The 15825-nt window shown below is 38.8% G+C and overlaps 1 protein-coding gene across 4 annotated transcripts in view; it reads right to left on the bottom strand.

Moving 5' to 3' along the window:
* The window catches only part of tenm2 (teneurin transmembrane protein 2), a 210893-nt gene that overhangs the window by 62839 nt on the left and 132229 nt on the right, over positions 1-15825 (bottom strand). For 3 of the 4 annotated variants that reach the window (XM_041990535.1, XM_041990534.1, XM_041990536.1), the window contains one exon: positions 1294-1500. The exons of the other annotated variant lie outside the window; for it this stretch is intronic. In XM_041990535.1, the coding sequence (XP_041846469.1) occupies positions 1294-1500 (207 nt within the window). The remainder of the gene's footprint in view (positions 1-1293; positions 1501-15825) is intronic. 4 annotated transcript variants of the gene reach the window in all.

Raw genomic sequence — 15825 nt, 5'->3', positions numbered from 1 at the left:
AAAAGCCTCCTAATCACGTTGCTCTTGAACCTGGGACCCGGGCCTTCCCTAATGAAGATTTATACTGGATCAAAGGAGAGCCTAACGCCATTAACAATAGATTGTATTCCACCAAAAATCACATTAGGACTTCTCTGCCCACCCCGCTCCCCTCCCATCAGGCCTCTGCTAAATATATCTGGTGATTACAAGTGCAGATGCACAGAGGAATGGAGAGACAGGGGAAGAGCGGGAAAGGGAGGCAGAGCGGGACACAGGGTCCGAAAGTTGGCCCACAGTTGTTGAGGATAAATGCAAATACTAATGAACAAACTCCTCACTGCAGATGTACGCATGTGTGTTTATGTGTAGGGGAGAAAATAGTTATGAGGTGCTGATATAAGCACATAGAGACTGTAACAGCCAACATAAGAGAATAGAGTGATGAAAGAAAAAGCTTAGAGCTGGAGAAACTAACTAGTTTGTCTTTGCAACATTGATCCTCCTGCTGGCACTTAAAATTCATCAACCCATACCTTTCACTTTCGGGTGCATTATTAATGTCAAATGAAAAGTAAATATAAGCACACCAACTGTGTGTGGGTTTGCTTTCACTTGCATCATTGTTTTTTTTCTGGTAATAGCTTACAAAGGTGGGAGGGTGACATTTAATAATGTGATCTGTTAACAAACCAACCATTGTCTGTTTAAAACTGCCATCTAAGCCAAAAAGAGAAGTCAAGCTTAGACACGGAGAATGCTTTCAGATTGAATTTTCCTCCTACAATTTCAATAATTTACTGGGCTTTTTAAAATACAATAAATGCAAGATGCCTGTCAGGATTATCCTTTGATATGAAGAAATGGAAACTTGTATAAAAATTTTAAACATACTAATAAATGATACTGTCATAAGTAAGTGGCTTACTCTCTCCCAGTATGGCCATGTCTTTACTCAGAGTGACGTGTATTAAAAACTCCTCTTAAATCTCCATTTGTGCATGGTCTCATTTCAATCTATTATTTTAAATAACAGAAAAATATCTCTTTGGTTGGATTTTTCAGCCCTGCAAACAAATGCTGACTCCAGAAGATTGCAGAAAAGCAGACACAAAATGGCAAGGCCCAAACCAGATCTGACATTAAATGAATTGAGAATTTGGTTGGCATTTTACTGAATAATGATGAAATAAGATCAAGAGGCAGATGTGTGATGATGTAATGCAGTGACCCAGGAGATGGATGAGATATTAATGTCAATATAAAATATATGAAAGGTTAAGAAGATGTTTTTCGAATGGAGCGCTCGCTTACCCGTGGAGGAGGGCTGGGCTCGGAGCAAGTATGTGTCATCCGGGTGGGGCTCCAGGTGAGAGTGGGTGGAGTTTTTCTCCAGCAGGGGCACCTGACATTCCCTGATGGGTGGAGACGGACCGGGGGAGGGGTGATGGGGGACGGACGAAGAGGAAGGCAGGGAGGGAGGGAGCAGGGTAGAGGACGAGGTTGGAGGGAGTGGACGACCTGGAGGATGGAGGGGTAGAAAGAGAGGAAAGAGAAGGACAGAGGGGATGTTAGACAAAACAGATGACTGACAATGATACAGAAGCCAGCTCAAAGAGGGGGCTTAATGAGATATGTGTATATCTTTGATGAGTAAAAGCCACAATCCATCAAAGGGTCATCTTCATCCAACTTACAGAAAAAGACATTTTCTACTGTAACTGTTCAAATTTAAAGATGATAATCTCAGTTGAATTGAATCGAGATGAATGGTAGGTTTTCAAATACACAATTTCAATCAACTAAATCAGTGGTTTCCAACCTGAGGTCCCTGGACTCCCAAAGGGGCCCCCGAAAGAGTATAGGGGGTCCCAGATGCTTTGACTGTTCAGAGCCAATGTGATTTAAATGAAGGCCGTGTCCACACAGTGACAAGTTGGGATTTATTTGCTTAAGTCTGTTTTGGGAACCCGAAAACACCAACTTTGCACTATTTAATTAATGAGACAAGTTTGAGAAATGCCACAGTGCAGATGATTTGCCCTCCTCCTCCTTCTTCTTCTTCTTATTATTATTATTATTAATTATTATTATTATTATTATTATTATTATTCTTGTTATTTATTTTAAAGTAATATATGCTGGTAATTACCTTAACCTTTGGTTGTATTCAAAGAAAGGAGACAGCCAGAATGCATCATTTATGGTGAGAAGCAGCTAATAAAAGCATAAAACCAACCACGGTTTCAACACAGTGCGGATGGGTGGGTTGGGGGGGGATTCACTGATTTTTGGTAGTTGCATGAAAGTGGTCCTCAGGGAAAATAGGTTGGGAACCCCTGAACTAAATGACTCAAAGTGTATATTTTCAGGGTGATACTTTCGAGCAGGATGATAAGATGAAAATGAAAATCTGCTACATGGATAAAGACCCACGCTGCAGGTTCAACCCTGTAAAAAGCTATATAAAGCAGGGTGGATACACACACAAAAGGTCACTTAGGCTTTTCTACACAGAAAAACCTTCAGATCTCTGAAATGGAGTAGCACGTAACAAGCAGATTTAAAAAAAAATAATAATCCATCGCAAACATGCTGTTTTGACAACCTGATTTTATGGGTGAAAAATGTGTATTACATGAAAAAGAAAAATAAACTATTTGTTGAACAGCAGCTACTGTAGTCACAATTTAGAGAAAACACTAAATCCCAAAATATCAAACAGATCAAGATATAAGTGTGAGTAGAGCTGAGCGCGAGTGCAGCTTAACGCTCACAAATTCAACTTTTTTTTTGTTATCAGCAGAAGAATGGGCTGCTTCTTCTTCCAAATGTCATGTAGTCCCAGTGTAACACAAATGGTGGGAGCAGATTTTCGTGAGGACCTACATCCATTGTTCAATTGTCCTCTACATGGGTAAGACAAAAGAAAGTTAACAGCCAAGTCTTTAAATAGTAGGAGCCATGGGATGCGTGGACACAATCAGGCTGTCCCATACACCAGAGAGACAGAAGAGAGGGATGGAGAGATTTCGCACTACTCTCCAAAGGTTTGGAATCAAGGACAAAGACAAATCTAATAAATTCTATTTAGAGACGGCTCAAAATATAGAATAATTATGACTTCCATATTTGCAGCTCAATCAATCAACAACATGGTAAGAATGAGGCCAATGAGTCCAGTCAATCCACCGAAGGACTCAGGTTATTACAACTCCTAATTAGATACGTTTGTCTCCCTATTCTAAATACAAAATGATAGCCCTAGGTGCTTCCAATGTTTTTTTTTCCCTTTTGTGCAACTTTACAAATGATCCTAAGTGATGCTGTGTTCTCAAGTTTGACAAACTTCCTCCTTTCTGTTACTGGCCATAGAAAACTTCACAATAGAAACGAAGAAGTTATAATGGAAAGCTTTTCAGTGCGTCTGTGTTTTTTCTTTACTTTTTGTTTCGATAAAGAACAAAAGCAGCAGAAACAGAGGAAGCAGCAGAAAGGCTTGGAGACCTTGAGGAAAAGAAATCCTAGCTTAATGTCTGTCCTTTTTTTGCTGACACTTCCTCAGGCCACAAAAGTGGTGTGATTTTGATTTGACAGCATTCACCATGCCATCACAGACTATTGACACAAGTCAAACTCGGCAAAGCTGGTGATAGATGGGTTTGGGGGGACGACTTTTAAGGTGATGGTGCAATAATGCTCACATCAGGGAAACAGTACCTGGGCAAAGGAGAGAGGAAATCAATGGAAACATCATTTAAAAAGCGAAACAGTTGGGCTCAGTTGTTAGCAAACTTGCCCGTTCATGCTGCATCAAAATGAAACCCATGAATGATGACGAAAATACATGTTTGACTGCAAGTTTCCTCATTGCTTTGTGGAGACGTATTTGATAGAATACACAGGTAGACCGATGCCTCTGTCCTGCTGTCCATGCTGCTCCACCTCAGAGCTTTGCATCATGGAAACCAAAGCTAGGATCGATTTGCAGCCCCACGCTAACTGTACCCCAGAGAGGCGCCAGCCTTGTCTTCTGTTTAGGCATGTGCATGTGTGCCTAGGTGTGTGTGTGTGTGTGTGTTTGTGTGTATACGGTATTAGAGCAAACAGAGAAAAATGGATAAACAGTGGCAAAGCAAACACTGTGGCTGACAGGAGGGACAAGGAGACAGAGAGGGAGGGACAGTGGGAGATGGATGGAGAGGCGGGGGAGACATTAAGGTCACAGAGGTAACCAGGGGAATGGTGATTCAGGGAGAGAGAAATAGAGAAGAGAAATGAGTGGAGAGGGAAAGAGAGGAGAGTCCAGAAGCCATGAGCTGACAGACTTATCGCCATTAGAAAAATATATGGAGGATTACAACAGGGTGTGATCAGCGTGGAGTGGAAAAGACAAGAACAGAATAAGCAATAAGCCCCCCCCCCAAAAAAAATCAATCATTCTTCAAATGATATTGAAAAAGAATCTAGCTATTTGCATATTCCACAAGGCCTATAATGAGGCTATTGGTGACAACACCAATGAAAAATGTCTGTGTTTAAGACCATTTTACTGCTGTTGTGTGGTTTTATCACAGTTTTGTGAGTTCGTGCTTGTGCACATGAGGTTATGTGTAGTTATTAATATTTTAAATGACTTTAATTACAAAAAAAAGAGAGGAAAAATTGCACTAGTTGGCCAAAAGCAATTAAGGGAACTTTAATCTCCTTAGCAATTATGCTGTGGGGCATCCTTAACGCAGTCATTTCTGCCCGCTACATTTCTAGAAAGGTCAGTGGAAATTGCTTTGTGTTATTAGAACAAAGACTTGGCAATGAGCTCACGTGGTTCTCTTGACGATTTGTTCACTGCCATCCTTCAGCCGCCTCCCTGGCCATCTGTATACAGCTTTCAGTCCTCCTCTCTGTGCCCGTCTCTCACTCTTTGAATCTGCCATTCTCTCGCAAGTGTTGATTAGTGCGAAAAAGAAGTGTATCATGAGGGAAAATCTAGGCATCCATAGTCAGTAGAACTGTATTAAAAGTATCAGAGTCCCTTGTTGACTTTACAGTGTAAAAAAGGAACAAAACACAATCATCATTAGTTTGTTGCACAAGAACTAGGCTTTGACTCGCTTCTGTGAGTCATACTAGTGTATAAGCTTCGCCTATGCTTCTGCACCCCTCTGAATCATCTCATTGTGAGTTTGTATAATATATTTCTCCTTGAAGACATTCTTTGTAAAGATATACTCCTGCTTGTTGACTGCTCAGTGTCTCTTCTCTTCTCTGTCCTTCCCTCCCTCGCTCCTGCCTCAATCTGTCCATCCGTCCTCCCATCTGGCAGAGGTGAGGTGCGCTAGGCCGAGTAGAGGAGAGTGGAGTGGAGCGAGGGATGGAGCGACAGCTGGAGCCCACTCAGACAAGAAGAGACAAATTACCCCTCTAACGAGAGCCATTCATCATCTCTTCATCTTTCATCCCTCTCTTCTTTCACACCTCTACATGAAATACAACACACCTGGTTAGTAATTCTAGGAAAAGAAAAGAAAAGAAAAAAAAAAAAAAAAATCAGAGAGATTGCCGCACAACTTTACTCGTTGCTTTCATTTAGCTGCAACTCAAGTGGGCCACGCTGCGAACTCAGTCGGCACGTGCTTCCGCAAAAGATTACAAAAAAAGTGAGGAAGAAAAGACGGGACGACAAAATAAAGACGTGTGAAATGATTGAATAAAGCAGTGAAGAGGGAGGAAAGAGATGTGACACACCCATGCTGGCACACGGAGAGACTCATTACCGTAGCTGCTGTCATCACAGATGTTGGACTGAGGGGGAGCTGTCTGTCAGAGTGTGTTATCTAACTATACATGCATTCTGCGTATGTATGTGTGGTTGCGCCTGACAGTGATCTGAGGGCTATTTAGACAGCTGCTGACACAATGAGCCTTTTTCTCTATTTATCTATACAGTACAGTTTGTCTTCTCCATCTCTCCTCCGCCTCCCTTTTTCTGAAGGTTTCGTCTCATCTTTTCTTTTTATTCGCTGCTTTTAAATATTTTGCATTTATCTTAACAGTGCATCTCAAACACCTGTTGTTGAATGTACGTGTGAGCAACAAATGGATGTCGCAGCCTATCCAAGAATGTTGTGAGCTCATTTGTGTTGCACTGCAAATGTGTTCTCTCACAAACCTCCCCCCTATTTTTCCCCTTTCCTTCTGTAACAAGCTCGGTTGCAGAAAATGAGTGATACAGTGTGTAAAAAGGGAAGGGAGAGATGAGTGGATGATTCAACAGATGTATTTTAATTAATAAACTTGGGCTTCCATTGCCTAAAGAGATGATTGTATCACTGGTTCTTTCTTTGATGTGTAACAGTGTCTGGATTCTTCTCTGGCCTAGAGCTCTCCTCTGCTTGTGCTTAGTTTGTTTCTTTCATCTTGCCTGCATCAATTCATTGCTTCACAACTATGGAGGCCCTCTTCCCATACAGGCAGATCCTCCATATACACAAACAGCCTTGAGCTGAGGCTCAATATGCCTTCCTTCCATTGTGGAAAAAAAAAAGGTGCTATCCACACTTACAGTGCTGCATGCTTCGCTTTCAGCTTTTGAAAATCCTTTGAGAATTATGACTGAGGCAAATCATTTGAAGTGATTACAGATTTTCATTTTAATACCTGATTTATTTTTCATTTTGAGAAGTAAGACATTTAAAAAAAAAGGTTTTTTGTTAAAATTCCTTTTCTACTTTTGTTTCTTTGCTCCATAAAAAAGTTGAATAGTTTATAAATAAAAACTTTTCTTTACATGATACCTAATTTTCTCAACACATCTGACTTGATTTCTTTTAAATGATTGTGACATCTGTTGAGTTTTTATGGTGGACTGGAGATTAGATATGTCTTCTTTTGAATTTGAAGGCCACTTTGTTTTGTGATAACTATTTGAGTAATTGTGAAGGTTTCTTTTCATCTTGTGGAGATCCTGTTTTAAGGATGAAAAAATAATTTCAGCCTAAGCTGATATTAAAGTTGTATTGTACTGAATCATATTGGATCACATCACATTGTATAGCACAGTGTCATATGTATGGCATGTTGAACCAATAAATTGAATACTATTAATTCATATAACACAAAGAAATGTTTTCAATAGAATTGTATAATTGTATCAATAGAATAACTCAGCAAAGTATGCAATAATATTTTAAGCCATTTTTCTATAAGATTTAGCTAGCTGTTAGGTTGTCCATGCTACATTACAAAGTAGTTATCTAATTTCAAGTGCAACAACAGTGTTACAGAAATTATAACCAACTACAGACAAATAACCCACTAACAACCTCTAACGTCTGTTTTTCTTTTTTTTTGTGCAGTAGTAGATTCACGACCATAACCGTTTTTATAACCATTAGCTCAATGAAATGATTTTTTATTCTTTAATAAGAGTAATCATTGATAGTGGAAACATCATATATTTACCAATCTTAAAAATAACACGAAACTTGAACCAAATTTGCCTGACAAAGTGTGTATTTGGGGTTAGGGACGGCTGAGGGACCACTGCAAAAAATCAGTGCAATTCATCTATAGCATACAATGAAAAGAGAGCTTTACTATGAAATACACTGAACCTCAGTGACTACTTTATCTTGATGATCTTACTCTTTGAAATTCATAATTTTAATTTGAAATAAAAGGTGATTAACTGAATACAACCATACAACCAATATTCAAGCCATGTTCATCACTCAGTCAAAATATATATTTTTCATTGGCCTACTTGTATTCTCATCCTGTTATCTTGCATTTTTGCAAGATAGAAAACAGAAACTAATGCACCTTTTGGCAAGTGAAAATAAATCAAAAGCCTTTTTTTTATTGGCTCTGTTGCCACTTTTAGACTTGATATGTGCATTAATTTCAAATAGAAAGTTGATAGATGACACTTTGATTCCATTAAATGAAATAAAATCTTTATTCCATAATGTAAAACCTCCCAATACTTGTATCTATTTGTATAAATTTGATGGAGCCGTCATTTATTAAAGATAACTTTTCGAACTGGCAAAAGCTCACCAGGATGCAGAAATGAGTCATTTGAAACAGGTTTCTTCAAAAAGGAAGAGCAGAAAAATGAAAAGTTCAATAGCAGAAACAATTAAGACATTTACCTTCATCCCTCTTTGTGTCACAAATTAAACCCCACCTCTGCTGGCACAGAGGTTATTTAGAAGTAATAGGTTCAGATGATTACTGACCTCTTAAAAATATCCTATGGCCTTGATACAAGAGAAGTGCAGAGGAATAATTGAGCCCAATTAGAAGCTAATGTCAACAGAAAAGAAAGGCAGAGAGGTGATGTGCTGAATAATTGTGGACTGTGTTATTGAGTGTTTGAAAAAATAACAAAAACACACTCAGACCTGACAACTTTCAGCGAGAGCTGTGACAATGTTCAAAAATACTATAGATTTCTTTTGACTAATTCAAAGTGGTAAGGAGACATGTTCACATAAAGAGTACATACAGTACATGTGCAGCTTGTATTGATAAACAGATAATAGTCTGGATATTCAAGATGATAATGGAATAAAGAGCTACAAGAGAACAGAACGTAGTAGTGATCTATTGTAAAAAGGTGTAAGCGAAAGGTAAAGCTACATTACAGCAATCGTTTTTACATACTTACTTTGGTTTGTAAAAGCAAAACTGCAACAAAATGATATTATGACCTAACGTTTTGTTTAAAAAACAAAAAGGGTTTTTATGGAAAACTTTAAAGGCACATTATGTAACCTTTCAACCTTTAAACTCTGTGTTCTGAATGCTTTGGTGGCACAGTGACATCTATTATGTGCATTTCTGGAGCAGTCCTGCGGCATCTTGAGGCTAAAAAAGCGGCACTATGCAACTTTTTGTTCCAGGACACCACATGATGCTGCAGCCGAGTTTCACTTTATGCACAGCATCACATGCTAGCAAGCCGATATAAACACACAGGTCATTTAGAATGCGCATCGTGACTGATTTGGCAAAGAATCACAAGAAAACATTATTGTCGGAAGAGAGGAAAAGAAAGAAAGAAAGAGACAGAGCAAGAAATAAGACAAGAGTCAAGATAAGACTGTTACTGGCTGGAGAGAGATCACATCAAAGGTGGGATATAAGATGGATGCTGAATTAAATGTCAATAGGGGACGTGCCACTGAGAAAATCTGCAAAAGTCCTGTAATGCATCTTTAAACTGTACATTAAATCTTTTACTTCTGAGCCTCTGAAAGGACCAGAAACTTTGAACAGAAGCGGTCTAACAGGTTGCAACTTACTGGCTTTGCCCCCATTTTTATCAAAATTCTGTAAGACATAAATATGAAAATGTTGATGTGACACAGGCATTGTGTTGTTATGTTGCATCATGTCATCATGGGTTAAAATTGTGGATTTGTAAAAAGAAACTCAGAAACTGGCTACCTGTCCTGGGGGTACACTACTGCACGTAGCAGCTGGGATGCAGTTCCCCTGAAATCCTGCACTGGAATAAGCAGGTATAGACAATGGATGGATTATGCAGCCTGTTGTGCTGTACTTCCTCACTAAAGCATGTGTGTGACCTTCCTCTTTTACAGAATAGTCCATTGTTCATAGTTCTTTAATCTTTTACTCTTGGAAATGTAATTTTTCTTTTAAATCTTTGAATACCACTCCTGCTCTGTATCTTTTTTCTTTGAACTTACAACGTCCTTGACACTACTTTTGTCCCACACAGCTTAAAAAATAACTTAAAAATCACATCCATGGACATGTACATGCAGCATGCACATGGACGCACATGTATGTTTATCAAGATAATGTGCTGTAGACTGCTGCATTGAATTCCAACTGATCATTTCTCAGTCATTTCAACACATGGATGTCCTTCCCCACACCTCTCTTCTCTCAAGAGGCTATTTTCCTACTTTGAGAGGAGTAGAGATGAGGACGAGTCTCACCTGACACAGAGCAGAACACTCAACCTTTACACCCAGATGCACAAATGCAGTCCAGGATCTATCTGCATCTGCTAATTGAAACATGCCTCCCTACTGCTCGCATGTACATGTCTCTGTGTGTTTGCAGCTAGTCATAGCATTAGGATGCTACAGCACACTCGCGCTGTCCACTGTCAGAGATGTCCACTGTGTGACTTGGGGCAACCATGGAGGCTGCATTACCATATAAATTACATCCATGTTGTTGCTGCTGCTGTGGATTGATGGCATTGTTATGGATTCTACACGTTGGACCCTCATTGAAAACAATCAAAATAAATAGCCTCCTCCTCCCACATAAATAAAAATCCCACGCACGGGCGCACGAAGACGCGCACTTGGCTAATGGTGTGCACAAACACACAGTCATATCACACACAGAAACACACAAATCTGAAAAGACCCTCAACTCAAGGTGCAGAGAGATATGCACCTATCCTCTCAACCTTCCATTACCTCTAAACAGCTCTGTAATGGCTGAAAGGAGTAGATCTGCAGAGAGGGAAACATCTGTGGATAGAATTCTGTGTCAAAGTGTGTGTGCAAATAACTTACAAAATCTGTAAGCATCGGATTTCTGCTGCTTGTCTGTTAACTAGCCCACTAATGAATCAATCTAATCACAACAAAATAATAACATGTCGTTTGATGTATATCTCACAAGAATTAAAAGACAGGTAGCGATAGTTACTGTAAGTTACACAAGCATTTAATAAATTTAGAAACCATTTTTTATGACACAAGCTAAGGCCCTTCCATATTTTTCCATAGAGGAGGGTAGAAGGTGACATATGAACAAACTCTTTCATTACTGGAAATAGTACTTGGTCTTGGCACTTAATGATGGCACCAACTAAGCAACAGAAACCTGCCTGCAGCTTCAAGCAGACCTCGGGATAAATCTTGGTTGTTAGTATGTTATTTCACTGGGGAAAGCGTTTAGATGGTGTGAAACAAACATCTGAGGGGCCGAAAAAAAAAAAAGTAGAGCTTTACTTTCCTCTAATCTGAACCATTTGCAGAAAACTTCAAGAAACATGACAAAGGATATGTTGTATGAACATGTTGTGGACAGACAATTAATATCCTCCAGCATGAAATAAATTCCACAAACACCTCTGAAAAGGGAGTTTCTTATGATTCAAATTTAAAAAACACCATTCATTAGAGTTTTAATTAAAGTTTACTAAAAGATTAAGATGTGGCTGTGGCACATTCTAATAAAGATTAAGGTAGAAATGAGGTTTTGCCAGAAATATAACTACCCCACAGTTCCAGGCAGCTTCAGAATGAAACTGTTAGTCATCAAAGCTTAAGTTAAATATTTACTCCAATTCAAAACAACCTCAATGGATGTACTTTTGTCTCCAAATTTCCTGTTGTTGTTCACAGAAAATGTCTTGGCAAAAACTACTTTTTGTTGAATTTAGAAAGACAAAGCTCATGCAAAAACAAACCATTCAACAAATGAAAATACGGTTATCATGCCTACATAACTGCTCAAGAAAAGAACAAAGAAAACCAATACAGAAGAACACCTTTAACTGAAGATACACACACTTTCAAATTCACACTTGTATAGGAACCAACAAATACCTATTGAACATAGCAGGGGGCCTCAGAAGCACACGCCAGTTGCTGTGGTTGCTATGACAATATGACTCCATAAAAAGCTAAATGAAAAAAAAGGATGGAAAACAGCTGAAAAGCAAAGAGAAAAATTAAAGAGAAGAAAGAAAAATGACAGAAAGAAAAGGAACCATGGAAGGAAAAAAAATAATAATGTGAACGATCCAGATGTGGCTGCTGCATGGATCAGCCTGTTTACGCTGTTAGAAAGAATGTTTGCCATGTTATGAGTAAACTTAGTTTCAGTGATAGTGTTTAAATGTGATGCTACATCATGTGAGTGCATGAGAATGAGTCAGCGCCTTCCTCCTCGACAGTATGCACATGCATGCACATGAGGAGAGTCCCTGCTACCCTTCGTGATGGGATCAGGCAAAAGAGGCATGATGTATTTAGAGCTGGTGGATAATGACTGCACTGTGGCCTGTTGCTGAGAGAAACCTCTCCTCTCTTTGATGTTGTGCAGTCTCTATTTATAGTAAGAGCAGAAAAAAGGATTGAGAGCTGGAAAACACAGTAAGCCACATTATGTTCTCCATAACTAGCTTACTGTTGAGGGTTGTGCACTCTCAAGGAGAACAAGCTCGAGTCCTATCACTCCGGCTAACATTTAAGCTCGTTTCACCTCAGATCATCTACATGTTATTGATTGGTTTGTTATATATTATAAAGACATGGCATTGTTAGGAAATAGTTTGCATTCATCTGAGGTCCCAGAAGTCCCTCTTTTTGAGGGGGTGTATGCATTTTTAAAGAGTTTTGCAAACAATAAGAGAAGGCACAACAAAACCTGGATGACGATAGGATTTTGCAAATGTTATTTCAATTTGGAAAGGCCAGCACGACAGATATAAATATCGCTATTACAAAATGTTCCCAGCAAAGAATGAAATAAAAAAAGAAAAACAAACAAACCAGCAAAAAAACAAAGAACAAAAAAAGCTAAATGTACTTCTACAAATATATGCATTACACTGATAATCAGTTTACTATCACACTGCAGATGAAAATTGGCTCACCTTAGGACTTTGGGATGTATAGAGGTAAAATATGGTCCACAAAAGAAAATATTTGTTTGACAACAAAATTTGCAAAATTGTAACCAAGTTATCTTTTCTTTTTAAAAAACAATCTCACACCAGCATGTGATAGCCACACTTGCCCACAGCACAAAATGTAACAGTGACACAATGCAGACTTATAAATTGTAAAATTACTACACTTTCTGGGCTGCAAAATGATAATAGTTTGAAATCCAAACATGCCTGATTTATGGATGGTATAAAACTGCCATGCATACTCAAAAATGGGACATATATGACATTAGTAAGGCACTGAAAATGTTACAGGCCTCCTCCTCTTACCTATATGAAATGTATTTATTACAAATGTGGTATTGCATGTTTAGAAATGTCTAAAAGGAGATATGAAAGTAACATAGTTGTTTTACACACTAAAACATCAAGCAAAAGAAGTTACGTTTTGCTCAGTAACCTTTGTTTTTGGTTTTAGTCTTGGTTGGTTTGGGTAGGGCAGATAAATACATGGGTATTGTAAAATAAGGTTTAAATATTTACAAATATACATTTAAAAGTTTGCAGCTCATCGTGTGAAACACTTCATCGTATGATAAAACAGGCGGTGGAAGACTTCTTACAACTTTCTGGGTGTAGTTTGGACATGTGGTCAAATGCACCCATTGTGTGCAAGCTTCAATCCCATATTTGGTCAGCTTTCATGTTACCTGATTCTCAGTTTACTATTACATTGCAGATGAAAAAAAGACTCACTGTTAGCTCATTTTAGGACATTGGGATGTATGGCGATGATAAAGTCACTAATTGGTTGGCTGAGTTGATAATAAAAGTTTTTGGTCAGCGTTAGCATTTGAACAGTGTTTTGACAAGCCTCATAATGACATGTTATCATGCTCCATTCTTCCTTCCCCAACATTGCCAGAAAGATATATCTTGTTGCACCAATGCACCCCCAAAACACTGGAATCAGCCGATTGTACAGCTCTTGACAATATTTCCTGAAATCAACCATCAGACATTCTGCAGGCTGACATAACTATTATATTTTGATATGTTGACATTTTTTTTCGTTCACAATTTGTATTATATATGAAAAAACAAGTTGTACTCAATTGATTTTCTTTGCACAACACAAGACAAAATGAAAGATGGGGTGTGATTCGGGATTATATTACAACACATCCTCAGTAGGGTAAAACTGGTCTTTCTATTACATTAAGAATCTATTACTGATGTAAACAATTAGTTTAAGTTCTTCAGTTGTTACATCTTTACAGACTTTTTTATTAATAGGCAATTGCTAAGTTTTCACCATGATAGATACCCAGTTTTCCCCTCCAGTTAGGGTATAATTGTGCAGCTCATGGTAATGAAGCTAACATTTTTGGATATTGTAATTTTTTAGAGGGGTGGGGGTCAGAAAAATCCTGCTGCTGAACTTCCCCTTTTAAGCTCTTCATCTCTCACAGAAAATGCTTGGGAGGCGATCCCACTCACTGATTGCATTATTAGCTGCTGCTGCCATGGCAAATCAGATTTTAATTATATCCAGATTGCAAGCTCAAACAAAATGAAAGGTGCAGGTGATCTATCTATCTATCTATCTATCTATCTATCTATCTATCTATCTATCTATCTATCTATCTATCTATCTATCTATCTATCTATCTATCTATCTATCTATCTATCTATCTATCTATCTATCTATCTATCTATCTATCTATCTTGCAAGAACATGCAATTGTCATGCTGCCTGACAATTAACACAGCTTGCATCAGCTGACATCAGCTCACTCTGAGGAATATTGGGTCCCCGTGCTAATGGACTTAACATACAGTTGTGCATCTAGGTGCATGTCTAAGTGTGTATTTCGGAGTGCTTGTTTGCGGCACCATTTTGCACAAACACTCTCTTGCAAACGTGATGCAACTCCCTAAGGCACAACCTGCAAACCCTTTCAGCTCATAAACAGTTGTGCCCTGCCAGGCACAGGCAAAAAGGCTTTACAAGGTACTGGTGGAGGCAGACAGCCCAGTTAACTGCTCAACATCAGACTCTTAGTCTCAACCCTTTCACTATGAACTACAGACCTTGGAGACAAATAATAAATGCTAATCTTTGTAGGACGAAGCCAAGTCAGTCAGCGTAAGCTGAGAGTGTTGAATGAGATTTTTAATTACTGCATGACCTGGGGTATATTAGCACATATTAATGAGGATCATTAACCTAGAGGTAACTAAGACCCCTCCTCCTTAACTACAACTGATAGCATCTCTGATGTGTTCCTATACTGTCAGTGTGTGCATATGTGTGTGTGTATTTATATATATATATACAAACATACATATGAGTATGTAAACAATTCTTAAAATTTTTGTGGCCATTTGTTAAAAAGGAAGGATGGTAGTGGCAGAAACGGTTGAATATTCATCCTTTCTTTTTTTTTTTGCAACTCAGATGAAAAAATAAGGGGCGTATGCAGTAAGCACACAGTGCAAAGTGAAAAATGGAGGAGAAAGACCAATTTTAATTGATATATACAAAGGTCACAGTAATTTCTATGGATAAAAAAGAGTAGAAGACGGCCAGAAAAAGGAGAAAGTTTCTGCACATCTCCCTTTAACTGCAAGAGCTTGAGGTGGAAGAGAAGTGGTCCCATTGTCTAACCCCTGCAGTGTAAATGTCAGGGATGATGCTGACGTCATCCACCCATCACTTCAGGTTTCTGGACCCCCACCCACCAGCACACACACACACACACACACACACACACATTCACAGTGTCCCTTTTCTCCAACCACATGTGTCAGTTTCAGTCTTGTAGTGCCATTACACTGCAGTCCCAGAGGTACAGAGGGCACTTTTTTTTTTTATCTCAGAAGAAGGCAGACCAGCCATATTTGGCTTGTAACATTTGCTAAGCACACACACACACACACATTCTTAAACTCATTCATGCACAGTTGCCTGTATAAAGATACACTAATACACACATAAACGCATTTTTTTAAAATCTTTTTCTCTGTCCATTTCTCCCCACTCTCCTGTCTCAGCAGTTTATCCTTTCATCTTTACATAACTGTGGGTTCCCTCAGTGACCTGCTCGAAAAGTAGTTGTTCCACAGCATACACACGCAGCGCTGCTAATCCGGAGTGCAGGGACCCG

The sequence above is a fragment of the Melanotaenia boesemani genome, chromosome 7 (genome assembly GCF_017639745.1).
Source record: "Melanotaenia boesemani isolate fMelBoe1 chromosome 7, fMelBoe1.pri, whole genome shotgun sequence".
Classification (NCBI taxonomy): Eukaryota; Metazoa; Chordata; class Actinopteri; order Atheriniformes; family Melanotaeniidae; genus Melanotaenia; species Melanotaenia boesemani.
Note: the sequence above shows the minus strand (reverse complement) of the source record. Positions and strands in the feature narration are given on the sequence as shown.